Raw genomic sequence first — 27424 nt, 5'->3', positions numbered from 1 at the left:
AAGTGGTCTCACGTCAAAAGACCTTCGGAATCAACAGGAATCGTTGAAACAAGTCAGCGTCCAGAATCTGCCAGGGTGCTGCGACACCGTCTTTTGGTCCGTTGGACCGTGTATCGTGTTTGGGCCCATTAGGGGGCGCGTCCAGGGGGTGATGTCCGAGGCTCTATAATTAGCAGCCGTTGCTCTCCTTAGGGTTTGAGTTTTATTTGGTTCTTGATTTTCTCGTGAAACAGACATCGTTTTGCTGCAACTGTGCCGCCAAGGCTGCTTGCTGTGAACCAGGGCCCCAGTTCTTGATCTTGTTCGCCTGTAGCGATTAGTCCTTTCGAATAAAGACTTGAACTCCTCATTATCCTAAGCTTCATATTTATATGCAATTTCAGATTGCGTTCATCCCGATCTTGCTTGTGTTCTCGATTCGCTTGCAGGAAAGCCTTCTCGGCGAGGTCAATCGCGTTCGCGTGGTTGATAACCAACGGAGCAGTGGTATAACGGTTGCGGGGGTTCGAATCAGTCTTGGTTCGAAGCCTAGATCGTGAACGTCGAGTCTCCACCAATCGACGCTATCATACCTTTCGGAAGATTGGGCCTAGTCTACATCAGGGAGTGGCAGCCATAGGTACGGTGTCAAGGGTCAGCTCTGCCATCGACGCTGGTGCGAGCCACGGTGCAGCAGTGGGCGCAGCCGTGGGCGTTGAGGTCATCGTCATCGGAGGCGGAGGTCATGGGTGTCGGGGTGGTGTGGGTGGCGCGTGGACCTTCAGGATGGGCACCGACGACGGCGGATCTAGTACGGGACCCACCCGTGTGGGGATGAGGGAGGGGGGCTGCTCGCGCCGCATGCCCGCCCACGGGGGCGCCGTCGCCTGTGCCTGCTGCCGCCTCAGGAGAGAGAAGGAGGGGTGCGTGGCGTGATAGCCGATAGGGTAGAGAGGGAAGAGGAGTCAGAGTGCACGTGGGGAGAGAAGTCGGCCTGTCCCACCTGCGCGCGGTGGCTCCCTGGTGCTGGGCGTGGAGGAGAGAGGGGGATAGGAGTTGGCGCGTGGGGGAGAGGCAGGGGCGGCCCATCGCCCTACGCCTGTAGGTGCTCGGCCAGCCCCACGCGGCTCCCTCCCACCGGCGGCGGTGGCTCCCTGGTGCTGGGCGTGGGGAGAGGAGTCGGCGCGTGGGATCCAGATCGAGGTTCGGCAGTCGTTTGAGCCGAGAAAAGACAGAAAAATAAAAAAGACTGAGGATGCATGAATCGAACCATGGCTGCAAGGCCAGAGTCGCGCGTGGGCATGCGAGGAGGGCACGGGGGGTGAGAAGCCTGGCATTCCACATCTAATTGTGGTCATCGGATTTGGTTTAGGTGTTTTATTAGCCCTTTATTTTAATACAGATGAATTACTATGTGCATTTTCCTGGGTGCACAATGGTTGAAGGCTCTCAGCGGAGGACTTTTTCCTGGGGGGACCTAGTATAATTTTGATTGGTCCATTATAGTAGAGATAAGTTGGCCCTCACCCTCATAAACATCCATGGTGGTAATAAACCCACTAACTATGTCCCCACGTGTGCCACATGGGCCAACTTCACAACTACTATAGGTTCTAACTGGGGAACAGGGCCCCTACTTAAGCCTTCATAGTTAAATATGGATATCCAGGTCAAAACACAGTGTCCAGCAGGACCCTTACTAGAGCACCCAAATTTGGGTGGGCACTCAAATCCTCACTCCGGCACCCATACCTGGGGCTCTAGGCCAAGCCCCCAAAGGACGGATTCCATTTGTTTCTTCCCCGCGCGGTCGCCTTCTCCCCGCTTGCGTCGACGTTTCCCCTGAGCGCCACTCCCCCTACCCATGCGCGACTTCCCGACGGTGACCGCGACTCCCCTGCACGCACGCATGAAGTAGGAGCTCTAGGGCGGGGCTTCACCCACGCGGCTCGTGACGCCCACACTCTAGGGACGGGGCTTCACCCACACGTCTCGAGCCGCCCACGCACGGTGGGCTCCCGACGGCGCACCTCGCGACGGCCACGATTCCCTGCGGCGGCCGTGGCCGTTGTCTTCTTCCTAATTTCCAGCGACGACTGTAACCCCCAATTCCCCACGACGATCGAGGTCGTGGTCTTCTTTCCTGATTCCCCACGACGGCCGCGGTCGTGGTCTTCTCCCCGATCCACAATGTTTTGGCTGCATGACAACCGGGTCCCATGTGTCACTCTCTGTTAAAATGAATTTGGGGGCTCTATTTTGAGGGCCACCGCTGGAGTACAGCCTAAAAACATGGCCCTCAAAAGTGGGGGAGCACCCAAATGAGAAGTAGGGGCCCTGTTTTAGGAGCTATTGCTGGAGGAAATCACTTCACCACACAAGAGCTACTAGTGAAACAAAGCTACTCTAACTAACTAACTTGTGAGCAACTAAACTAGCTACTCTACTACTAGAACTACAACTAACTAGAGAACACCTAACAAGCAACTACCACGCAAGCAATATATGAATGTAAATGAACAAGTGTGGAGCTCGATACTGAACTAGGCAAGATTTATCCCTGAGGTTCGGTTGTTTGTCGCAACCTATGTCCTCATTATGGTGAGTCTCAAAGTGATGATTCGCGTCCTAACTAGCCACTCAAGCTAGACCCCAACTTGGATGCCGCAAGAATCAAACACAATGGGCACTCCAACTACCTGCGAGTATTCCACTAGAGTTGCTCTTCGTGATCTCCCGTAGGGACGAGCACAAAGAGCCCCTTACAATCAACTCAAGCGGAGGCGGCAAACAATCACCACAAGCCCCTCAATGATCCTCCAAGCTCCAAGCCAGCTAGGTGATAGAAATCACCAAGAGTAACAAGAAAACCGCAATCGCCACACTCAACTTATGTCACGAGATGCAAATTGAAGATGCAAATGCACTAGAGCACTCTCAATCTCACTAAATGTGATTCAAAGCAAAGGAGGTGAGTGAAGTGTGTTGCTTAACTTTCAAAGGACGTGCACAAGTGTATAGAGTGCCGAGTGGCCAGGCCAGCCACAAGGTCTAACTGTTACCACCTTTGGTCAGCTGCTGCGGGCGCACCGGAGACCTCCGTGAGCATCAGAGTGCTACACCAGAGAGCCCCAATGGCTATATTCTAGTGGCTAGAAAAATAGCTGTTAACCCTATTAGGAACTCCGGCTACCAGTGAAGCACCGATGCGTGTATGCCCAAAGCACCCACTTGCAACCTCTCTGGACTGAAGGTCCGGTGTCACCTCCAGTGACACGCCGGAGACCTCCAGTGAACATTAGCTCGGTTTGTGCAAGTTGTCACCCTCTCTGGTACTACAGTGCCAACTCCGGTGGCTGCACCAGACAGATCCGGTCAGCCCCAAATTTCCCACGCGTGGCTGAGATCCATTGAATATCAATGGTGTGTGCACTCCGGTGAAGCCGCGAAAGGCAAGGTGCGAGCACATAAAACAGTTAAAAGCCTTTGACTCTTCGAGAAGTGAGAACAACACTTATTTTGGAATGGAGTGGGTATTGATTATTAAGGGTGCGTTTTGCACGTAGGATCGGTTCCAGTTCTCTCTAGAATGCCAAACATGATGACCATGAAAGTTTCAGCAAAAAAACATTTCTCCTTCATGCTTCAGTTTCGCCTGGAAATCCAAATTGACAAGGACATGGTTTCGCAGTGATTCACGCACTGTTCGTCAGTACTACTTTAGGAGTACTTTTCAGCGAACGAACGATGTTTTTCTCTTATAACAAATCAACATAAGCCAAATTTCAGTGAAACAAACAGAGCCTAAGGCTTTCGTTTCTATGCCTCTCTTCTATGAAACCAATTATATTTTCTTTAGTTATAATTCTTTTGCAGTGCAACACGTTAAAATGGATTGTATTTACGCCCTGTTCGCTTAAACTTATAAGTCATGGTATAATATTTTTCTCTCACAACGAAACAGCATCAGCCGACTTATTAGCCGCAGAAACCATCGGATATACGATCCAAACAGTTCCGTAAAGAGCTTGCCGTGCGGAGTTGTTGACTTGCGGTGGCGAATCCAGCCAAAAAATTCAGGTAAGGCGGGTCGCTGTCGCTACATACATATACCGAACTTAACCGGTAATCCCGTGTATCGGTCTAGCCATGTAAAAGGAAAATATATACCGATCCGAAAACAACCATCGAGGCCACTTTGGGGGTAAACTTATATTCCGATCTCAACACTCAATTCACCAGAGGCGTGAGGCCTCGTCCATCCATCACCAATTCACAGCCGAGGCGCTTTAACACTTAATTCTAGTGACCTTCATCTACTGTAGTTACAAAATTAAAATATAATCAAAGTTTTTCTCTCTCTTCTTTTTTAACAAAATATCAAACAAAGTTACGCCTTATTCGCTTAGAACTTATCGGCCCGGCTCATTAGCCATAGTAGCATCAGCCAGCATATCAGCGCGAAAACAATCAACCGCTACGTGATCTTGCGGGCAGTAGCATAGGTCACAGCATTACATCGGTGGAGATCCACACACCACACTATCAGGTTAGATGCTTACAGTCGCAGATGAACTCGTGGCAAAACTGCAAGACAAGCAAACCCAATGTAAGTATGCGCGAGTACCTGGAAGATAGAGCGACGTGCTAGTAGTAAATCCACAAAGGCGTGAGGCCAGCGCCAGGTCAGGGTGGGCGTTCGGTTCTCGGTTCGGTTCCCTCGGTTATTGATGAAATTCGGTTCTAAAAAACGGGAACCGATCGGTTCCAAAAAAATTTAGGAACCGAGCATTTCGGTTCTCGGTTATTTCGGTTCGGTTCCGGTTCTAACCGAACTAACCAAATTTTTTCAGAAGACCTCAAGTCAATAATAAATATATGTGTTCTAAGGAAAATTTATGCTATACTATATTCATTTTTAATAATAATAATGTATAAGAAAACAATAGCAATATAGTAACACAAATATATAGCAGTTCAAATATAAAATACTACACATAAACCAAACATAATCCTACAAAATACAAGTAAGTGAAATATAATTCATGTATTCGGTTCTTTCGGTTAATTCGGTTAACCGAGAGTAGGAACCGAATTTTCTTCGGTTATTTTGGTTCCTCAATATCAGGAACCGAATAAGGAACCAATTTTTTCGGTTCCGGTTCTTTCAGTTTTGGTTCCGGTTCTTTCGGTTCGGTTTTCGGTTCCCGGTTAAATTTGCCCAGGGCTAACGCCAGGGGCAGGCCACATCCCACCGTGGCGCAACCCCCAGGCTCCAGGCGCACTACGACATCCCGCTGGCCGCCGGGCGCAGCCACGGCTGCTGCTGCTAGCCTGCTGCCGTTTGCCGGGAGGAGTGCGCGGGACAGGGAGGGGGAGCCGTCGTGGCGCCGCGCCGACCGGCGATGCCTTGGATTGGAGCGCCGCCGCCGAGCGCCCGTGGGTGGGAGACTGGGAGCGCCTGTGCCCTGTGACCACTGCCCTTGCTCTGCTTTCCCTAAGGGCCAAGGCCGACTAACCGGCTAAGTGATGGGCCATGGGCCTGGCCTGGCAAGACGACCCAGTCATGCGCCCCTCGTAGCCTTGCCCGTGCAGCCGACTCCGTCTTCAACCTCCGCTCGTCGCTCGGAGCCTCGGCTCGGACTGTTGCGATCGTGGTGTCGCCGGCCGGGGGTATAGGGGTGCTCACCGGAGGCGAGGTAGGGCGCCCTATAGGGGCATCCGCCTATGTTGACGCGTTCCACGCGACGCGTAATAAGCCGGGAGTTCCATTACCACATGTCCACATATACGATGACTGTTGTATGGGCCTCGACGTGCCGTTTTAAACCTAACCGGCCGAGCCCAGAAGATGCATAAAAAGGGGAGTTGGGGAAACAAAAAAAAATCGTGAGAATTGAGGAGAAAATTGCAATTATAGGACGCGAAACAATGCGCTTCGTTATTATAGGACTCCAAACACCGACTTCGCTAAAACGACCCTTGAAACATTGGCACTTTGTTATATATTACATTTGATCTTTTTAATCACTTTTCTCAACTAAAATACATGTATTTTGCCCTAATGTGACCGTACTGCCTCCAGGGCTTCAATTGACATGGGATGGGGCTGCCGGCCGCTCGCCTGGCCTGCTGGCCGCGGTCTGGGCTGGCTGGCCACGGAGTTTGATCTGACCGGCTTTGCTCAAGGCGCTGGCTTGATTTTCATCAGTGCAAACGATTATCATCGTAGCATCTTCACCGTTGAACACAAGTCTGGGCACATCACCAAGACAGGCAAGACAAGAAATTCCGGCAAAATCTTTCCTTTAATCAGCTTCTGCACTCCTGGTACTAGTTAGCTTCATGCACATTCATTTATTATACGGTTGTACCGGTGCTGATTGGAAGACCACCGTGTTACCGGAAGAAGCCAAGGCGCTGCTGGTCGATGATAATGATATGGAGAAGGCGACGTTCGAAGGGAAATGGATCAGCTTTGCGGGTCTCGGTGAAGCCTGGGGATGTAGTTTAGTGCTCTTGTCAGTTCTTCTTGTTTTAGTTGTCACTAGGTTCCGTTCTGTGTATCGTTTTTTTAGGCCGAACTATGTAAGAATGCTTAACTGTTGGTCTTTGTAATAAGGGTATAAACCTATCTCACGGGGAGTTGATGCTTGTGATGTTTTGTATCAGCCATTGTCGATGAATATGACTACTGTTCCTAGTTAGAAAGAAAACAATATCCTGCTATGGTTTTTCCTCTTAACGAGGAGCCCATGACGGTCATTTTTATTGTTTTTTGCAAGGGTTTAACATTACTATTTACTTAAACTAGTGGACAGGCACGTGTGGCACGCACGTGGACATAAAAATGGTAGTTCATAAAGGAGGAATTACAGTGAAATTTTCAAGAAATAATAATGCACATTCGAGAGAACTCCGATAGAAATTAAAATACGTAGTTGACTGCTCAATTCACGTGTAGTAGATGACAAGAATCCACGTGCGATTCAGACCCGGACTGTGTGAACTGCGTGTTGACTGTTGTGCTTCAGCTTCACACGTGGATCTCTCACGAAGACGAATCCGCTCTTTACCTTGCGCTCGCTAGACAAAGGCCTGGTTTAGTTCGCGATTTTTTTTTTGAAAATGGTACCGTAGCACTTTCGTTGTTATTTGGCAATTAGTGTCCTATCATAGTATAATTAAGCTTAAAAGATTCGTCTCGTGAATTTCGTCTAAACTGTGTAATTAGTTTTATTTTTTATTTATATTTAATGCTTCATGCATGCGTCCAAAGATTCGATGTGACGGAAAATTTTGAAAAATTTTGCAAAATTTTGGAAACTAAACATGCCCAAATCAAACTCCAACACAAGGAGCATTTAGCACGGTGCCGAAGAAATAGAATGGTATCCATAGGAGATCCCGGGGACGTCACCGGTGATGCAAGCTTGCTCCCTTAGCCGTCTTATCACGCCACCGTGCAGGACGACGGACGGGACTGGAAGGAAGACCAGCAGAGCTGGCAAGGTTGCGCACTTGCGCATTGACGAGTCAAAAACTGTAGGGACTTCTGTGTAAAAACTTGCTTGCATGACAAAAGACATATATTTTAGTTGAGAAAAGTTGTTAAAAAGATCAAATGTCATGTATAACAAAGCGCTAACATTTTAAAGGTCGTTTTAACAAAATCGATGTTTAAAGTCCTATAATAACGAAATGTATTGTTTCGCGTCCTATAATTACAAGGGATTTTTGGGCGTATAAATGGCCCCCTCTCTTTCCAAAGCCCTCCTCCCTCTATCCCCCAGCCGCCTTGCCTCCCCACTCCCCTTCTCGTCCCTCTCACCTCCTAAAACCTCCCTTGCCCGCGCGCACCTCCAGCTCGTGCGTCCGTGCGCGCGCGCGGTTTCCTTGATAAGAACTGTCGTGCGGGTCGGGGGATTGAGGAGGAGGGTGGGCGGCGGCGGCGGCGGATTTGTCGGGCCCGAGATTCCCGGACAAGGCGAAATGAAGTACGTCCTTGTCACCGGCGGGGTGGTGAGCGGCCTGGGCAAGGGCGTCACGGCCAGCAGCGTCGGCGTCATCCTCAAGGCGTGCGGCCTCCGCATTACGTCCATTAAGATCGGTACGTGCCCGCCGCCGCCGCCGCCGCCTCTTCCTTCCGTTTCAAAAGACACATTTTCGGACCAGGAACGGTGCGTTAGGGTTGCGCTGGGGGATTCGACCGAGGGTCGGGGGTGGCTCTGAGCCCTCGATCCGTTCCGGCAATACGGGCCGGCAAAAGATTTGGTTTTGGAGCGATACTCGTGGCGGGGACAGGTGGGAGTTGGTGTGCGGAGGACCCGGGTTCCTGGTCGAGCTAGGTGAAAAGTCCCTCTTTTGAACCTTCCGCTCAGTGCTATTGCCGTTGTATTCGTTGGTGCCTTGGGTTTGGAGGATATGGTGTCAAACTGGTCTTTGATTTTCATGATAAGTTTGCCAATCTTGTCAGTAAAAGAGGTTGTACTTCTTTTCCTTCAAAGATTGCTTTATAATTGGTGAGCACCTACTCAGGGTTACCCTTTGTGCAAAGGGGGTTTCCCTTCCTCTTGTTTAGGAGAAGATGGCACCTTCTTTTGACTTTGTAGTGGTGTTTAGGGATTCTTCTGGTTAAGCCATAAAGCCTTGGAGTTTGAGCAATGGTAGTTCATTCATGATTTGCCTGATATTCTAGAACCTTGTGATTTATTTTACTTCACTGGTTGTCGGTCAGCTCTTATGCTTGGGCAAGTGCCTCTGGCATTATGTTCTCTTTAGTATTTGTTTTTACAGAAAGGGCTTGCGTTCATGTTTGGGACAAGAAATATGCCTTTGTTGGATGCCCAAAAATTTGCTTCGTCTCTCATTAGTTGCGCACAATTTTTGGTTCTCGATGCTGTGGCCATGGAAAAGGTAGTTAGAGAAGACTAGGTTTCACCTCCCATGCTTGTCTCTGTCTTCCAGATAGATTATGCTATGGAGGGCTTGCCTATGCTGATTTAGATATCACGTGACACCAATGCTGATTTAGTAATCGTCAGGCCACAAACCTATGGATGCCAGCTCCACACTGTGGAATCATTTGACTTAATTCAAACTAATGTTACATGTTTTGTTTGCCCATACTTATTCTTATCCAGTGCCACCTAAACCCTTCTTTGTTTTTGCTGTTGTTGCCTTGTCACTCTTTGTACTATTGTTGCACTTGTGCTCTGATTGTGGCCTTTGCCTTGTAAAATCGGTGGTGCAAGCCAGCTATTACTTGCATTAATGCTTTAGTTGCTTGTGTTTGTCTTCATGTGGTTGACATGTTCTCATTGAATTTCCTGAATATGCAGATCCTTACCTTAACACCGACGCTGGAACTATGTCTCCATTCGAACATGGTGAAATGTTCGTGCTGGATGATGGTGGCGAGGTATTGATATTGACATGTCACAAAGTCAAATTTTGCTAGCCAAAGCGCTTGTTAGCCCATCTAATTTAAGTACTTATTTTGCGTCTTTTAGGTGGACTTGGATCTTGGTAATTACGAGAGGTTTCTGGACATTAAACTTACTCGGGACAATAATATAACCACCGGAAAGATCTATCAGGTAAGAATAATAAATAATATTTTCTTTCTGTCAGACTTTAATCCGTTGCGTTGAACTGCAAATTGGTATATGTATTTAAAATTCTATAATCATAACTTCAGTTTGTTAACTAGCCATATAACGTCATTCTTCGTCATACAAATATTCAGAACATGAAATAGTTCACTTGATGTTGGTGTTGACATCTTGTACTAAATTCGGGGGAAAAGGACATCCTTGTTGTCTTTATGTTATTTGAGTATCTTAAGAATGTAAGGAGAAAACAATTAATCACAAGGACAATGAACATGTCGTATATGAGACATTGAAAACACAGTTGCTTTTCCCTGCATAAAGGGCTGCCTTATTTTTTTTCTTATATTTTTCAATGGTTTATGCTAGTCTGTAATTGACAAGGAGAGGAAAGGGGAATACTTGGGAAAGACTGTCCAGGTATTTGGATCATGTTTTGTGGACTCGTGTTTGTTTCATCTGTCTTGGAACTTCTGCTTGTGTTCTTGTTCTAGAACTGATCGCCCAAATGATTTTACTTTTAAGGTTGTGCCACACATCACAAATGCCATACAGGAGTGGATCGAGCGTGTTGCCATGATACCAGTTGATGGCAAGGAGGGACCTGCTGATGTCTGTGTGATAGAACTGGGGGGCACTATAGGTGGCATGAGATAACCATACCATTCCTTTTTTTTTTCTTTTTGGGTCAATAGCTGTTCACAGTAGACATTTTATAGCTGGTTTTCCTGTTATCGATTGTATTGTGAACACCTGCAGGCGATATTGAATCCATGCCATTTATTGAAGCTTTGGGTCAGTTCTCTTATCGTGTTGGTGAGAAACTTCACACTTATTATGACGCATACAATCTCCAGTCTATCTTCTGCTAGTAAGCAGGATTGATGATCTTATTTTTATGCTATTTTGGTTGACACTTGACAGGTCCTGGCAACTTCTGCCTGGTGCATGTCAGTCTAGTTCCAGTTTTGAATGTTGTTGGTGAACAGGTATTCTTGGTCATTAGTTATGTTCTAATGTTTATTAACCGATCGTAAAAGTTATGGTTTGAATAAATCTGTTTGGCTCCACTGACTTTATTCTTGACCTATGTTGCTTGCTCGTGTAGAAAACAAAGCCAACCCAGCATAGCGTACGTGGTTTGAGGGGACTCGGGCTCACGCCAAATATTTTAGCTTGCCGCAGTACTAAGGTTAGTTATCAAACTAATTGTTTTTACATTGGTAGAATATGATCTTTACTGAGTTCCTTAACAGTACTTATAATTGAAACTGTGTAACAGGAATTAGAGGATAATGTGAAGGAGAAACTCTCCCAGTTTTGCCATGTGCCGGTAGGGAAACATTTTCATTCAAAGCTTCATATGCTGTAGCAACTTTACTCCAGGAAGCTAATTCATCATTTGTTTTTGCAGGCAGCAAATATTTTCACTTTGTATGATGTTTCCAATATCTGGCTCATTCCTTTGTTGCTACGGGTAAGGCACATCTGTTTTCTTTGGACTGAAAGTCATTTCTGTGTTTTGGAATTCACATTCTGTGTTCAAATGTCATTTTTGTGCCCTGCAGGACCAAAAGGCTCATGAGGCTATTCTTAAAGTTCTGAATCTGGAAAGGGTGGATAGGTTGGTCTTGAACTATCTAGTTAGTATGTTCTCTGCAATATGTGACATTGCTTTGTGCCTGAAAGTAATTTATTTATAACATTTCCAGCATCGCTCGAGAGCCAAAGTTAGATGAATGGGTTGCAAGAGCTACTATATTTGATACCCTTCATGACACTGTTAGTGTTTTCTCCTCAGTCAGTCCCTTTCTAGAGGAAATTTTTTCATCCTTAGTTCCATGCAACTAACGGTGATTATTTCAGGTGAGGATTGCTATGGTTGGGAAGTACACTGGCTTATCAGATTCATACCTCTCCGTGTTGAAAGTGAGCTTGCCAACTTGTTCAGTGCATTGATTTTTTTTTATGTTTCCAAATGTGAATTCTGTTGCCTAACTATTGTGTCATGCAAAAATTTGCAGGCCCTCTTGCATGCATCTGTTGATTGCCGCAGGAAGCTTGTTGTTGATTGGGTTGCTTCAACAGATCTTGAGGACTCCACAGCAATTGAGGTTTGGCACAGTAGTTTAGTATTCAATGTGCTAAGTCTTGAGGTGAATCGTTTTTTTACTTGGCTCTTTCTAAACTTTCTAGGCACCTGATGCATATAAAACAGCGTGGAATTTATTGAAGGTAAGTTATTATCAAATGGACTGTTTTTAGGATATGGAAAATTGGAGTCATATCACATTTGATTTCTGAGTATCGTGGTTACAAGAAGAGTTTTCATTACAGGGGGCAGATGGAATTTTGGTACCTGGTGGCTTTGGTGACAGAGGTGTTCAAGGGAAAATTTTGGCTGCTAAGTATGCCCGTGAAAAGAATGTCCCCTATCTTGGTATATGTCTTGGGATGCAGATTGCTGTGGTGGAGTATGCTCGTCATGTCATGAATCTCACTGATGCGGACAGCACTGAATTTGATTCAAATACTAAGACCCCTTGTGTTATTTTTATGCCTGAGGTAATTGTTAATGGGTTTGCATTGTTTTGAATTAGGCTTCACACTGATCTGTTTCGATGGCAATGAGCAACCTTTTGTCAGTTTGTTACAGATTATCTTGGAATTTAATTTGTAGGGTTCCAAAACACATATGGGTGCGACAATGCGCTTAGGATCAAGGAGGACATTTTTCAAGATTACTGATTGCAAGTCTTCTAAATTGTGAGTTGCATATAGACCCTTCTTAATTTTCATTGTACCCCTTCAATAAAGTTTCTCCTTGAATTCTTTGTTTAGTTTTATAACCTATCCAGTCATTGGTTATTTTGACCTTTTTAGGTATGGCAATGTCACTTATGTTGATGAAAGGCATCGCCACAGATATGAGGTCTGTTTATTGAAGTTCACCAGTTTCCTAAATGTGCATTTAAATGCTATGGTCCTTCTGTCTGTTATGTTGTTCCTACATTTTGCATGTTCTTTGGACTGAAATTTTGTCTTATCAGGTGAACCCTGATATGGTTCCAGAGTTCGAAAATGCTGGACTTCAGTTTGTTGGCAAAGATGATACTGGAAGAAGGATGGAGGTCTGAGTCGAACTGAGACTTGCTTTACAATTTTTATTTTCATGAAATTTGTCTCTTAACCAACTTGCTATGTTCTAGATTATTGAAATACCCAACCACCGATATTTTGTTGGCGCACAATTCCATCCTGAGTTCAAGTCAAGACCTTCAAAACCTTCTCCCCTATTTGTGGGTAAGATGCTATCTGATGCTGAAAACTTTGTACTTTTTCACTTCACAAACATTTGTGCTGTACTATTCCGTGGAATATATCATAACCAAATTTATGTTTCTGCAGGACTAATTGCGGCTGCATCTGGGCAGCTGGATAGGGTGCTGCAAGACTGCTGCAATGGTCATGTTGTTGCAGCTAAACATGTTCTGAGCAATGGCTCATATACATCCACAGTACACCAAAATGGGCACCCAAAGAAGCTTGCCAATGGTCTGTCTAACGGAACATACTATGCCAATGGCAATGGTGTGCATGCTTAGGGCATCAGTGGATGGATCAGGGATTTACAACTATTTACTTCAAATTTTGCGGTTCCTAATGCATCAGTTTTGTCGTGGTTGGCTTGACTATCATCACGGATTCACGGTCGCTCGAGGAAGAAAAAGTTCTTGTGCTCGATGCAGACTGTCTGTTGGGGATAGTGCTCGTTCGGTGTTTTTTAGTTAAGGAACCGAGCTGGATCTCTTTGAAGCCGCGAGATAGTGGTTTCTGTGTTCGTCTCTACCCTCTTCTGTAAGCAAATGGAGCAGATTTGGGTCAGAAGAGTTTACATGCTGTACATCTTAAAGAAAAGCTGTATGTTTTGGTTACTTAAAATTAGGTTTTCAGTGAGGTCTAGAGCTGATGCTTAAAAAAGCACAGCAGTGCAAGAGAGTATTTCGATATTAAGTCTGTTTTGATTTCGGACAGTTTGTTTTGTGCTTGTGCGCAAATAAGTTGATGCTCTGCTGCATGATCACATCAGTTTTGACTTGCGAATCCATCTTGAGCGCTTGCTTCTCATAATTCCTTAGACTACGACTTGCCCAGTGGCAAGCTAGCGTGGGTTTTAGTGAATGCTGCAATTATGTTTGACCGACTATGGGCGTGTTTGGGACCATGGCGTGGCCACCGCGCGGCCTCCAGCCTGCGGTGCATAAAACGAGCAGTGTGTTTTCGGTGGAGGTTTTCTCGGTTCTCACAGTGAGCGAGCGCAGATGCTCCGTCGTCTTCCATCCTAGCCAGCTATCCTGTCTCATTTGTCTATTTAATTTGATTTTGAGCGGTTCCAAACACGCCTTGTAGCCAGCTATCATGTCCCCTTTGCCTATATAGTTTTGAAGAATGATGCTATTATATTAATCACGTTTCTATCTCATTTGTCTGATTTTAATCGTATTTGCCCATCGTAGCCAGCTATCCTGTCTAATTTGTCTATTTGATTTTAAGCAGTTCTAAATATGCCCTGGAGCCGGCTATCCTGTATTCCTGTCCTCTTTGCATAGTTTTGAAGAACGATGCTATTATATTAATCACGTTTATGTCTCATTTGTCTATCTGATTTTAAGCGTTTCCAAACACGTCCTGGAGCCGGCTATCCTGTCCCCTTAGCCAATAGTTTTGAAGAACGACGCTATTATATTAATCACGTCTCCTCTGTATCGTCGATGAAACGCTTCGTTTGTTCAGCCGACGGCTCGTCTGTCCGACCTCGTGCCGTAGTTTGCGCTGCTGCTGATGTATTCTCTGTATTGGGCTCGCTTTACCATCGGATCTTTATACAAACCCGCTAGCAGGGCACTAGATTTATCAGCTCCCTCATTTTCTCTTGCCCGCCTGATTTTTTTTAGTCCTCTTTTGATTTGCCCTCTTGTAATTTGTCCTCTTTGTGATATGTTAGTAATTTATTAATTGTTTCTGGGTCATAACATATCAAATTTTTGTTTTGTTTGACTATAGAATAATTGTTAATTGTCTTTGTGCCAACACGGATTAGATTTTGTCGGGTTTATGGTTTTATCCAAGGGGTATTTTATTCTCAGAACAAAAAATTACATATTATGCCTACATAAATTGCAGCGAACTAAAACTGAATTTTTAGTATAAAATATATGTAATAATCGTCGCCTGAAAGAAAGCTAAAATTCAGAATTTTAGCAATTCCCTATACTAATTACCAAAATTCTCCTGAATTTGAAACAGTGTGTATTGAACGTTTTTTCCCTGTGTGTCATATGCATACGATTCATAACAGAAACACCTTGATAGGAAATATTGTCGACTACAGTCAACCAGCTGCCATTAGAAGGCATGGCATATGCTTTCTAAATTTATGGATTACTTATTTCAAACTGTAAATACACAACAGCAACCAGAATCTACTTGCAGTCATGTCTGCTGCTGTTTCGGTCGGCTCCGTTCAGCTTATCCCATATTCGGCTTGTTTTTTCAACCGAAACAGTGTTTTTCTCTCACAACAATTTAGCCAGTACAGTGTTATGTGCATGCAAGTGCTAAACAATTCACCAAACAAAAGACAGTATGAACACTCCGGTATGACTGGGGTATCTGATGAACTCAAATGCTGCAGTAATCACACTGCTTGATAGAATTATATGCGAAAGTGTTTGTGCTATGTTCTTGCATGGCAACACTGAATCCGCTCGATTGTAATATCTGATACGCAAAAACCATCCAATATCATAACAATTTCAAGAAAAAAATTGCTAAGTTCACCGGAATTTCTTGCAGTGCATTCAAAGTACACGAGCATAAAACTCTGCCATCAATTATGGGATAAGAATCTATCTATGAATGAAAACCGAAAACTCAATCCGTGCATTGTTCTTCGCCCACAACGGCTCAGGGTTCCCATGCTGAGAGAAGCTTGTCGATCAGCTCCACCAGCTTCCCCGTCTCCGGCTGGCGCATCGCCTCCTCCAGCGCCCACGCTTCCTCGATCCTGGCGTCCTGCAGCATCACGTCCCGCACCGCCTCCCGCAGCTCACGCGTGGCCGGCAACCCGTCCATCGCCATCTCCCTGAGCGCGGCGAGCGCGGCCCTGGGGTCCTCAAGGCGGCAGAGCCCCGCGACAGCGTCAGCGTAGGTGGCGGCGTCGGGCCGGCGCGGGGAGTCCGGGCGGCAGAGCCAGCGCAGCACGGAGGAGGCGTCGCGCGCGCGGCGCAGAGAGAGGAGGCTGCCGAGCAGCGGCTACGCCAGCAGGAGCGGCGAGGGGCGGGCCGGGTGGTGGCACAGCGCGGTGAGGAGCGCAAAGGCGGAGGAGAGGGTCGGAAGCGAGGCAAGGTACGCGGCGAGGGAATCGAGGGGCAGGCGGTCCTGGGAGCCCGGGAGGAGGAGCGCCGCGGAGAGGAGGCGGCCGGCGGCGGGGACGTGGCCCGCGGAGAGGAGACGCGGGAGGAGCGCGGAGATCGCGTCCAGGTCAGACGAGGATAGGGGTTCAGGTGGGGGCTTGGATTGCGGCAGCGCGGTGGCGCAAATGCCGCGAAGGGCGCCGGCGAGCGGCGGCGCGAGGCGGATTGGCACGCGGGGCAGCATCGTCTTCTAGGCTCGGCTCACTCGGGGAATGATTTTTGGGAAAATTGGTCTCGCATTGAAAGATACCGTATCCAGAAAATACCATCGAAATTTTATCGCTCCGTAAAATACCATCGAAAGAATGCAAGGTCACCTGGATATAGCATTTCATCATGTTTGGAGCAAACGCCGTCGCCTCCGTCAAGCTCGTCCCCTTCTCCTTCCTGAGGTGAGCGCGGCCGCTGCCTCTGCTCCAGGCGGGGGGCCATGGCAGCGAGCTCCGGCGTCTGGCTGCTGCGGGCGGAATCGCGGGCTGGTGCGGTGCAGCTCCGGCGGAGGTGACTTCGGCAAGCCGCGGCGGAGCTGGCCCTGCACAGCAAAGAGGCAATGAGCCCCAATGACTACACTCTACGTGTCTAAGACGCGCAACCACCGCCACCACTGCCTTCAGTCCGGCCAGCCGTCTCGGCTGCAGCCGCGGGGCGGAAGAAGCTTTTCTGCTTCGGTAGGATTCCTCGGCCCTACGACCTCGAGGACCTGCTGCGCGCGTCCGCCGAGGTTCTTGGCAAGGGCATGTACGGTACCACGTACAAGGCCGCGATCGAGTCTAGGCCGGTCATGGCGGTGAAGCGCCTCAAGGAGACTTCGTTGCCGGAGCGCGAGTTTTGGGATAAGGTCGCGGCCATCTGTGGGATCGACCATCCCAACGTCGTGCTCCTGCAGGCTGCAGGCCTACTACTTCAGCAAGGACGAGAGAAGCTCATGGTGTACGATCGAGTTCGTGGCCATGGGCAGTCTTTCCTCCATGCTTCACGGTACGTGCTCTGTTCTTGTCAAGCGACCTGCGACTGCAACCCCTCTCTGTTTTGTTGACCAAATTGAATGAGGTTTTCTGACAGGGTTCCTAATTGCGGGCAACCACGGCTCCAGCCGGTCGCCGCTGAGCTAGGAGTCGAGGAGGCACATCGCGCTGGCCTTGAGTACATCCACGCGACGGGCTCCATGGCCACGCACGGCAACATCAAGTCCTCCAACATCCTCCTCAGCCGCACCGTGGACGCGCGCGTGGCCGAACATGGGCTCGCGCACCTCGTCGGCCCCACGGGCGCGCCGACGGCCCGCGTCGCGGGGTACCGACGTACCGCGCGCCCGAAGTTATGGCTGACCTGCGCCGGGTGTCGCAGAAGGCCAACGTGTACAACTTCGGCATGTTGCTCCTAGAGCTACTGACGGAGAAGGCGCCGACGCACGCGGTGCTGCACGACGAAGGCGTGGACCTCCCGCGGTGGGCGCGCTCCGTGGTGAAGGAGTGGACGTCCGAGGTGTTCGACATGGAGCTGCTCAGGCACCCGGTACCCGAGGAGGAGATGGTGGAGATGCTACGACTGGCCATGGACTGCACTGAGCCCGCCCCGGACCAGCGGCCGGCGATGCCCGAGATCGTGGCGCGCATGGAGGCGTCGACGGCGTGCGCCAGACCAGCCCGCGATTTTTCCCGCAGCAGCCCAAGGCCAGAGCTCGTCGCCACAGGCCCCCTACCTGGAGCCGAGGCTGCGGCCGCACTCACCTCAGGAAGGAGAAAGGGAGGAGCTTGATGGAGGCGACGACGTTTGCTCCAAATGTGATGGAATGTTATATCCAGGTGACGTTGCATTCTTTCGATGGTATTTTACGGAACGACAAAGTTTTGATGGTATTTTCCGAATGCGGCGATCTTTCAATGCTACCAGACCAATTTTCCCAATGATTTTGCAGGCGCGCGCGCTGCCGTCAGATGGACGAGCGATGTCTCAGATCGAGCAGACACTATCAGCCTCGGGCCTTATACAGGATACATTCTCCTCTGCGTAGCGCTATAGGTAAAAAGTTCAATATCTATTTTTGGTCTTCTCCAACAACAAGACCTAAAAGACAATCATTTCTGTAAATGAGTCTCCAGAAGAGAGGATACTCAGATTTAGGTTATGCCTCTCTCAGCATCTAAAATGGGTCTTTCATATAATCACTATGTTAGAGGCTATAGGTATTGTGTTGAAGACCCATTTTGGGTTTGGGTTCCGCAATGGGTCTCCCATTGGAGATAGTCTTAGGGGGTGTTTGATTTACCTCCTAAACTTTAGTCGTTGTCCCATTAAATATTTGACACATGCATAGAGTATTAAATATAGACTAATTACGAAACTAAATACATAGATTAAGACTGTTTTGCAAAATGAATTTTTTAGGCCTAATTACTCCATGATTTGACAATGTGGTGCTACAGTAAACATGTGCTGATTTTTTAGGCTTAATAAATTCATCTCGCGGATTATTGACGAATTCTGTAATTTATTTTTTATTAGTATCTGAACACTCCATGCGATACCCCCATATACACACCTCTAAACCTTAGTCACCGGATCCAAACAACCCCTTATTTATATAAGTACAAAGCCCAAACGACGTGACAAGTGTCCGGACTGCCGTCAAATAGACGAGCGATGTCTCAGGAAGTTTAGGGCTCCTCACATCGAATGTTTAGAAGTTAATTACAAGACATGGGTTAATTATAAAACAAATTGTAGAAACCCTGGGCTAATTTGCGAGATGAATATATTAAGCTTAATTAATCTGTCATTAGCACATGTTTACTGTAGCACCACATTGTCACGGCATGGACTAATTAGACTTAATAGATTCGTCTCGTAAATTAGTCCCAATCTATGTAATTAGTTTTATAATTAGTCTATGTTTAGTACTCCTAATTGGTATCAAAGATCCGATGTGACAGAGCTAAAGTTTTGCCTGCGGGAAACAAACACCCCCTCAGATCGAGTAGACACTATTAGCCTTATATAAGTACAAAAGCCCAAATGGCGCGGCTAGCGTTCGAAGTCCAGACGCTGCCTGCCCCTGATTCGCGCGCTCTGCACATGCAGCTCATCCAAGTCGTTGCACCGCTGCTCTTTCCCCTGACCCCTTCCTCTCTGTCATGCGGGCAGGACTTAGGAGTCAGGACGAACAATGAGCATGCCCCATCCATAGGCCCCTAACGCTTTGCACGGCCCGACCAACGGTGTGCACAACCCGTCCACAGCCCAGTCCACGTTGTGCGCCCCTAGCTTGCTTAAAGGCTCTTTGTTTGGTTTTAGTAATTGAGTGACAACCTAGGTGAACTAATTATGTTTATGTGAGATACACATGTGATTAGTCCACAGGTATATGTGTGTGAGCAATATATACCATGGAGGTGAAAATGGTTTGGATTTGTTGCAAGGCTCACACATATGATGAAGGAGCTTATTGCATATGAGACATGACATGGAGTCATGTGATCAAGGTGAAGAAGATCAAGACAAAACTTGGCTTGTCGGACCGGTTGCAAGTGTGAAGGGAAAGTTGAGTGATGACTTGGTGCCGATGGACCAAGGCAACGGTGAAGAGCAAGTGAAGTCAAGATCGATGAATAAATACGGTCACGTGATGATATGAAGCGGATCATATCATTTGGTGATTGGTTGGTGCATGTGTTGCAACGACATCGAAGCAGATGGAATGGAATACGCAAGGCAAAGGTATAACCTAGGGCATTTCATTTCAACGGTCAAAGGTTCTATAGAGAAGTACATGACCAGGTTTAGCATAGATGGCTGTACTATTAAGAGGAGCAAACTTGTTTGCATATCGGTCATTTAGTGCCACTTGAGCGATCTAACTTTGCATACATGTTAGGATCGAGTGGCGTTGAGAAAAGAGTGCTAATCCTTTGGAAAAATATTTGTGAAAAGCTAACACACATGCACAAATTGGTGAACACTTGGTGGTGTTAGCACACTTGTAAAGGAGAAGTTGAAAGGTGAAGCAAGGAGGCAAAAATTGGGCTAGGAGTGGTGCCCCGGGGGCACTGCCACCCCCTGTCCGGTGCACCGCCACCCCTATGGCGGTGATCGGCTGGAGGACGCCGAGAGGAGCTAGGGCTAGGGCTGTGTGGCAGAACCGCCCAAAATAGCATGCTTCTGGAGGCACTCGTTTTCCACCAAACACTAAGCACCCCGAAAGTAAGCTACATCGGACGGTTCCGTCGAGCACACCCTAAGGGAGAACTCGAATAATCCACTTTTTCCTCCAGGATCCAATAATAAGAACAAGTTTACAATACTTAGTCCCTTTCATACAACAAGAGTTCTTAGAAATACATTATTACAATACCAAGTTTAGAGTGCGAAATTTAAACAGTGGAATTATAATAAACATCTAACGATAAGATACAAGGATCTATTTATGCCCACCAGAAGAATCCTCCACACAACAGCTGCTCCTCAAGCTGCACCTGCAACAGGGGCAAATAAACCCCGAGTACACAATGTACTCGCAAGACTTATCCGACTAGTGGAAATAATTTCCTGACTCCAAATGATATGATAGGCTTTATGGTTTGCTGGGTTTCCTTTTGCAAAAAAAGCATTACTAGTAGGGAATCCTTATGTATGTATTTTATTAGCAGTCGTGATTAGTTCATTAGCTAACCATTCTATGTAAGCACCTGTTCTACTTTCAAACAAGAGTTGAGCAATTAGATCCATTCATTTCCTTTCATCTTCTAGTTCTTACTACGGTGCTAGATCGTAGGTAAGTTGTACCGTAGTATATGGCGATTCGTGAATCAATGTAGCCCAGCTAGGTACCCCGAAACACACGCCCCGCTTGTACCCCAGGCACAAGCAGGACCAACCCACCACTCTCTTGTCAAGGGGTCTTGGTTCCCGTCCAAACTTGGACTCCAAGCCCCCACACCTGAGTCCCAGACTCATTGTGATGCTTAGACCTCCACCATCCTAGCCTCCAATCAGTCGGTCTAGAAAGAGTCAGAACCCACAACAAGAGAGAATGAACCTTCCCGCTCCCATAAGCAAATATGTACTCAGGATAATAAGTCTATGACCTGACTAGAATCCAATGCAACGGCCGGTCCTTAATCGACACGGACAGGGAAATAGTGTAACCAAGCTATGCCCCGTTGGCTGCGGGACACAACCTATTACCCCACCAATACCCGTACCATATCCCTGCCCGGTCTCCATTTTTTCTTTCACAATTTTATTATGAGAGTGATAATAATAATCACCTATTGCGAGTAACGACATGTTACTCACGCTACCGATAGCCTAAGCATAGCAGCTACTCGACCTATGCTAGTAGGACTCATAAGTAGGTTTATCTATGCATGTAGTTTCAACAATAAGCCTGTAACGTAAAGGCATATCACATATATATATATATATATATATATATATATATATATCCAGTGATCATTCAAAATAAGGGTTATGCATAGAGGCTTGCCTTGGGTAGGCGGGGTGTTAGCTCAGTCAGTCAGTGGTGGCTCCAGGACCTCCTCCTGCACGAGGATCTCTTCCTCGTACTCCTCGATCACCACCTCGAACTCGTGATCTCCAATGGTCATGATCTCCACCAATTCGTTCTCTACATGCATGCGATGATGATGCAACACTTAGCATTTTGGCAACAACAACTCTTAAAATAAGAATACACATGCTAAGATACTAAGCTAATCATTATCTCTAAATAGATTCCAAGCTCATCCTACAAGTGCTTAATTTTTATAAACCAATATCATTCCATTATTCATTTAGCCTTAATGGGTAGTTAGCTACCATATTAAATAGTCTATTTAGGTCTACAAAAATTACAATGAGCACATAATAATACAATGAAGCTACTGTAAAAATTTCAGGTTTTTTCTATCACCAATCTACCACAAAAATTCCTACCATATTTAACCTAATAATATTGAGCATTCTCAAATGATTTAAAAGCTCCTAGTATCAACAAATATATATATATATATATATGAACTAAATACACTGATAGATAGAGCACAATTTTAGGAACTTAACAAAATTGGTTTCACAATTTTTGAATATCTAAATTATTTTATATTAATTACCAAAATTCATCTCAGAATTAAAATGAAAAGCTATTTCTATTTTCTATGAAAAAACTAAACTGATTTTGGCCCAACGCGGCCCACGCGTGGAGGCGGCCCGGGGCGAGGAAGCCCACGCGCTGGCTCTCTTGCAAAAACACCCCTAGACTATGATCAAAACAACCCGCAGTCCATGTTACTATTTCTATAGATAGTGACTTTGCGACGAAACCCTTGGAACTTTCTCCTCTTTACAATGGCAAGGTCCTCGACCATTCCCGTGGGCTCCGGCACGGCGAGCGATGGCACTAGCACTTATGCTGGCCATACGGGACCTACTCTGACCTATCTACGAGGCCAACGCTCACCTAGGGTTCGACGTGAGACGATGGGCGGTGGTTGCGTGAGTCAGGATGCCATAGAAGGACTTCTCCATGACGGAGGGCACCCTACGGTAATGGTGACAGTAGTGCCATAAATGGCATGACGACGGTGGCTAGCCCACGTGCGTGCGGCAAAGGCGACACGCATAGGGCCGGCAACGACGTAGAGGTGCAGTGGATCAGCACGGACACGACGATGATGTGACGGCAGCAGCAGCGTCATGACATGAGTATTGATGGCAGTGTGGATGCGACGGCAGCGCAGCGTAGCCATGGCGGCACCCAAGACAGTAGCGTGAGGCAGAGCAGTAGGGTGCGGGGCCAGCGCCTCGCTGCGGCCGACATCAGCCAAGCCTAGGCGGCTTGACCAGCCAAGCACGGTGGCACAGCTGATCGCGTGGGACATGGCCATGTGCGTGGCATGAGAAGGCCACGCGGTGTCATGCACCCAGCGCCAACCAACCCAAGACAGTGACACTCATGAATTTTAAAGCGTTCAACACGACCAAACGATTGCTTTAGGACCTACACCATCTTCACCATGCTCAAGATGGCACAGAAGACTACCAAATCGAGCTATAACACTATACCACTCCTTAACCCAATCTCTCACAATAAATTAATAAACATAGCAGTGTCCAACGGTGGACAGACTTGGAAATTTTAAGTTTTTGAGCCGAATTTGATTTCCATTTGCGATTTCTAAGCTAGTGGAAATATTAGCTAGTAATATCATTTTTCGACCGTAAGTATTTCACTATCATCTACAAAGTTTGTACTTCCAACTTTATTAAGGTGACACATATATGTTCTATAGCATTTTTGCTTAATAAAAATTGGTTTTAAACCCAAAGTGATATAACATGACTATCGAATCAGCTTTCATTTCGCATTTTAGTTGATTGTTTCGAGTTATAGAAATTGATCTACACACTTTATCACATGCATTAAAACATAAACATGATGATCATGACATATTTTAGTAAATGATTTACGGTATAACATCGAGGGTGTTACGAATCTACCCCCCTTAAACAAAATCTCGTCCTGAGATTTTATGTGCCTAGTGTGGGAAAAGAGATAAGAAATAAATTCTGATCTAAACAATTACCTCAGTGAACTAGAAAGAAAGTGGGGATACTGCTTCAAGATATAACTTTCTTGCTCCCATGTTGCTTCGTCCTTCAAGTGATCTTGCCACTGAACTTTATAAAACTTCATCACATTGTTTCTAGTCACTTTCTTTTTCATCTATGATCTTGACAGGATGCTCAATATAAGACAAGTCGGGCTAGGGGGGAGTCCTTCAATTTCCATAGCTTCATCGGGGACCCGCAAACATTTCTTTAACTATGAAACATGGAAGACATTATGCACTGCTGACAAAATATTTGGGAGCTGGATATGGTAGGCAGCAGAACCACACCGGGCCAAAATCTTGTAAGGTCCAACATAGCGAGGGGCTAGCTTTCCCCGGACACCAAAGCGATGCACCCCTCTCATGGGTGACACTTTGAGATACACATGATCACCAACTTCAAATTGCAAGGGACTTCTTCAGTTGTCGACATAAGTTTTCTGACAACTTTGAGCTACCTTCAAATGGCTCTGAATAATGCTAACTTGCTCTCGAGCTTATTTGATAAAATTAGATCTGAAATAATCACGGTCACCCACTTCAACCCAGTTAAGTGGTGTTCTATATTTCTGGTCATACAGGGCCTCAAATGGTGCCATTTGAATGCTTTCTTGATAACTATTGTTATAAGAAAACTCAGCTAGAGTCAAGCATTTGTCCCATTTTTCAGGAAAAGAAATGGCACAAGCTCTCAACATATCCTCAAGTACTTGATTTACCCTTTTTGTTTGGCCGTCAGTTTGCGGATGATAAGCTAAACTTCTAAGGAGACTAGTACCAAGACATTGGTGAAGTTGCTCCTAGAAACGAGAGACAAAGACTCACCCTCTATCAGAGACGATAGTAAGAGGAACTCCATGTAGGGTCACAATCCGATCAAAATACAACTTGGCATACTTCTTGGCTGAATACCTTGTATCCACCAGAAGGAAATGAGCGGACTTGGTAAGGTGATCCATAATGACCCAAATAGAGTCATATCCCTTTGCCATGCGGGGCAAACCCATAACAAAGTCCATGGAAATATCCTCCCATTTCCAAGGATAGGCAAGGGCTGCAAAAATCTCGGTGTACACATATGGTCTGCTTAACTCTTCCACAAGTGTCACATTCCGCGACGTACTCAGTGATATCCTGCTTCATATTTGACCACCAATACAAGTGGCGTAAATCATGGTACATCTTGTTACTTCCTAAATGAATGGATAACTTGGAGTTATGAGCCTCATCCAAAATTTTTCTCCTAAGCTCATCACTCGAGGGAACAACCAATTGTTCTTGAACCTCACTACACCTTGGTCATCAACACTAAAATGAGGGCCATGCCCTTCGGTAATTAACCTCTTGATACCTGGAATTTTTGAAACATCTTACCTTTGCTCTATAATAATTTGCTCAAGTAAATCTGAGACTAGAGCAATATGGGCTAGCACCTCAGCATGGTTGAGAGACAAATGTTCTTCTTCAACTTGATACGACTTCCGACTCAAAGCATCAGCTACCACATTAGCTTTTCTAGGATGGTAATGAACCTCCAAATTATAATCCTTGATTAGCTCTAGCCATCTCCGTTGCCTCATGTTCAGCTCGGACTGAGTGAAAATATATTTGAGGCCCTTGTGATCCGTATAAATATGCATTTTATTTCCCAACAAATAATGCCTCCAAATGTTTAGAGCGTGTACCACAACAGCCAGCTCTAAATCATGGGTGGGATAATTCACCTTGTGCTTTTTCAGCTGGCGTGAAGCATAAGCTATCACACGCCTATCCTGCATAAGTACGCATCCCAATCTAGTCCTTGAGGCATCACAATACACATCAACTGGCCTATCAATATCTAGTTGGGCAAGAATAGGAGCAGAGGTAAGAAATTGCTTCAGGGCTTGGAAAGCTTCTTCACAAGCCGAACTCCATACAAACTTGACATCCTTCTAGAGCAGCTTGGTCATTGGTTGGGCTATTTTGGAGAAGTTAGGAATGAAGCGCCGATAATAACCAGCAAGACTAAGGAACTGACAAATCTAATGCACTAACTTTGGAAATTTCCAATTTAACACATCTTGCACCTTGCTTGGGTCCACAGAGATGCCCTCAGGTGTCAGAACATGTCCCAAAAACTGCACTCGATCTAACCAAACTCACACTTACTGAATTTGGCATACGGCTTGTGTTCCCTTAATCAAGTTAGTAGTACCCAAAGATGTTGTGCATGCTCTTCATTGTTCTTGGAGTATATCAAAATATCATCAATGAACTCCACTACAAACTATCCAACTTCGGCATGAAGACTGAATTCATGAGATACACGAAGAATGCAGGAGCATTGGTGAGGCCAAAAGATATGACTAGATATTCATACAACCCATACCTAGTAGAGAAAGTTGTCTTTGGTATATCTTGTGGCTGGATCTTAATTTGATGATAACCCGAACAAAGATCAATCTTTGAAAACACTTTGGCACCAGCCAACTGATCGAACAAAGTATCAATACGGGGTAAAGGATACTTACTCTTAATGGTTACCGCATTGAGAGGGCGGTAATCCATACACATCCATAGAGTACCATCCTTCTTCACAAAAATAGCTGGGCAACCCCATGGTGAAGAGCTAGGATGGAAAATCCCTTCTACAATAATTCCTCTAACCGTTCCTTCATTTTAGCTAGTACTTTAGGAGCCATGCGCTAGGGACACCGTGAAATAGGAGTAGTGCTAGGTTCTAACTCAATGGAAAACTCTACATCTCTATTCGGTGGCAACCCAGGTAGATCTTTAGGAAAGACATCCGGGAACTCACAGACCATAGGAATAGAGGCAAGATCAGGAGAAGCTTCAACATGAGCAACAACTGGGAAGGCTAGATTTGAGGGCATAAGAAGAGACATCCTATCCTCAGAAGAAGGAAGCCATAACTCAACAACTCTCTGCTTAAGGTTCAACACTACCCCATAAACTCACAACTAGTTCATGCCCAGAATTGCATCTATGCCTTGCCTAGGTAGCACCATGAACTGGAGGCGGTAAGTGTGAGTGGCTAGTGTGGTAGAACCGCCCGAAATAACACACTTACAGAGGCACTCGTCTTCCACCGAACACTAAGCGCCCTGAAAGCAAGCTACAGTGGGCGGTATCCATCGGGCACACCCCAAGGGAGAACCCAAAAGATCCACATTTTCCCCCAAGGATCCAATAATGAGAACGAGTTACAATACTTAATACATTTCATACATCTAGAGTTCTTAGAAATTCATTATTACATTACCAAATGTGAGAGTGCGGAATATTAAACAACAGAATAAAAATAAATATCTAGCGACGAGGATCCGTCTGTGCCCACCAGAAGGACCCTTCACACAATGGTACTCCTCAAGCATTACCTGCAACAGGGGTAAATAAACCCTAAGTACACAATGTACTCGCAAGACTTATCCGACTAGTGGGAATAGCTTCCCAACTCCAAGGGATATGCAAAGCTTTATGGTTTGTTGGTTTCCTTTTTTGCCGAAAGCAATACTAATAGTGAGACCTTATTTATGTTATTATTTATAGCCGTATTAATTCATTATCAAGTCATTCTATGTAAGCACCTATTCTACTTTCAAGCAAGGGTTGAGCAATCAGTTCCATTTCATCATCTTTCAGCTTTCAGTTCTTACTACGATGCTAAACCGTAGACAAGCCATACCGGATCGCCCGGCGATTCACGAATCAATGCCCCCAGCTAGGTACCCTAAAAACACATGCC

At 46.1% G+C, this 27424-nt stretch overlaps 2 protein-coding genes and 1 pseudogene across 4 annotated transcripts; 2 read left to right on the top strand and 1 right to left on the bottom strand.

Annotated features, from left to right (window-relative positions):
* Window positions 1-7728: 7728 nt before the first annotated feature.
* On the top strand, window positions 7729-13668 carry LOC136450108 (uncharacterized). 3 transcript variants are annotated; one of them, XM_066450397.1, is made up of 21 exons: window positions 7832-8089; window positions 9321-9400; window positions 9492-9578; window positions 9960-10010; window positions 10116-10233; window positions 10350-10406; window positions 10515-10579; window positions 10699-10782; window positions 10873-10923; window positions 11005-11067; window positions 11159-11214; window positions 11303-11372; window positions 11457-11519; window positions 11615-11704; window positions 11787-11825; window positions 11928-12155; window positions 12271-12356; window positions 12474-12522; window positions 12641-12721; window positions 12800-12893; window positions 12999-13668. In XM_066450397.1, the coding sequence occupies exons 1-21, from the start codon at window positions 7972-7974 to the stop codon at window positions 13193-13195; spliced, it is 1827 nt and encodes a 608-aa protein (XP_066306494.1). In that variant the 5' UTR covers window positions 7832-7971; the 3' UTR covers window positions 13196-13668. The 3 variants fall into 3 exon arrangements, with proteins under 3 accessions (XP_066306493.1, XP_066306494.1, XP_066306495.1); XM_066450396.1 differs by having other exon boundaries at window positions 7729-8089; window positions 9960-10233; XM_066450398.1 differs by lacking the exon at window positions 7832-8089 and adding an exon at window positions 8149-8327 and having other exon boundaries at window positions 9960-10233.
* Window positions 13669-15417: 1749 nt separating this feature from the next.
* LOC136452411 (uncharacterized) lies at window positions 15418-16289 on the bottom strand. The gene has a single exon (XM_066453029.1). The coding sequence runs from the start codon at window positions 16248-16250 to the stop codon at window positions 15906-15908; it is 345 nt and encodes a 114-aa protein (XP_066309126.1). The 5' UTR covers window positions 16251-16289; the 3' UTR covers window positions 15418-15905.
* Window positions 16290-16496: 207 nt separating this feature from the next.
* Window positions 16497-17824, top strand: LOC136454808 (probable inactive receptor kinase At1g48480; annotated as a pseudogene).
* The last annotated feature ends 9600 nt before the right edge of the window (window positions 17825-27424 follow it).

The sequence above is a fragment of the Miscanthus floridulus genome, chromosome 5, assembly GCF_019320115.1.
Source record: "Miscanthus floridulus cultivar M001 chromosome 5, ASM1932011v1, whole genome shotgun sequence".
Lineage (NCBI taxonomy): Eukaryota > Viridiplantae > Streptophyta > Magnoliopsida > Poales > Poaceae > Miscanthus > Miscanthus floridulus.
Note: the sequence above shows the minus strand (reverse complement) of the source record. Positions and strands in the feature narration are given on the sequence as shown.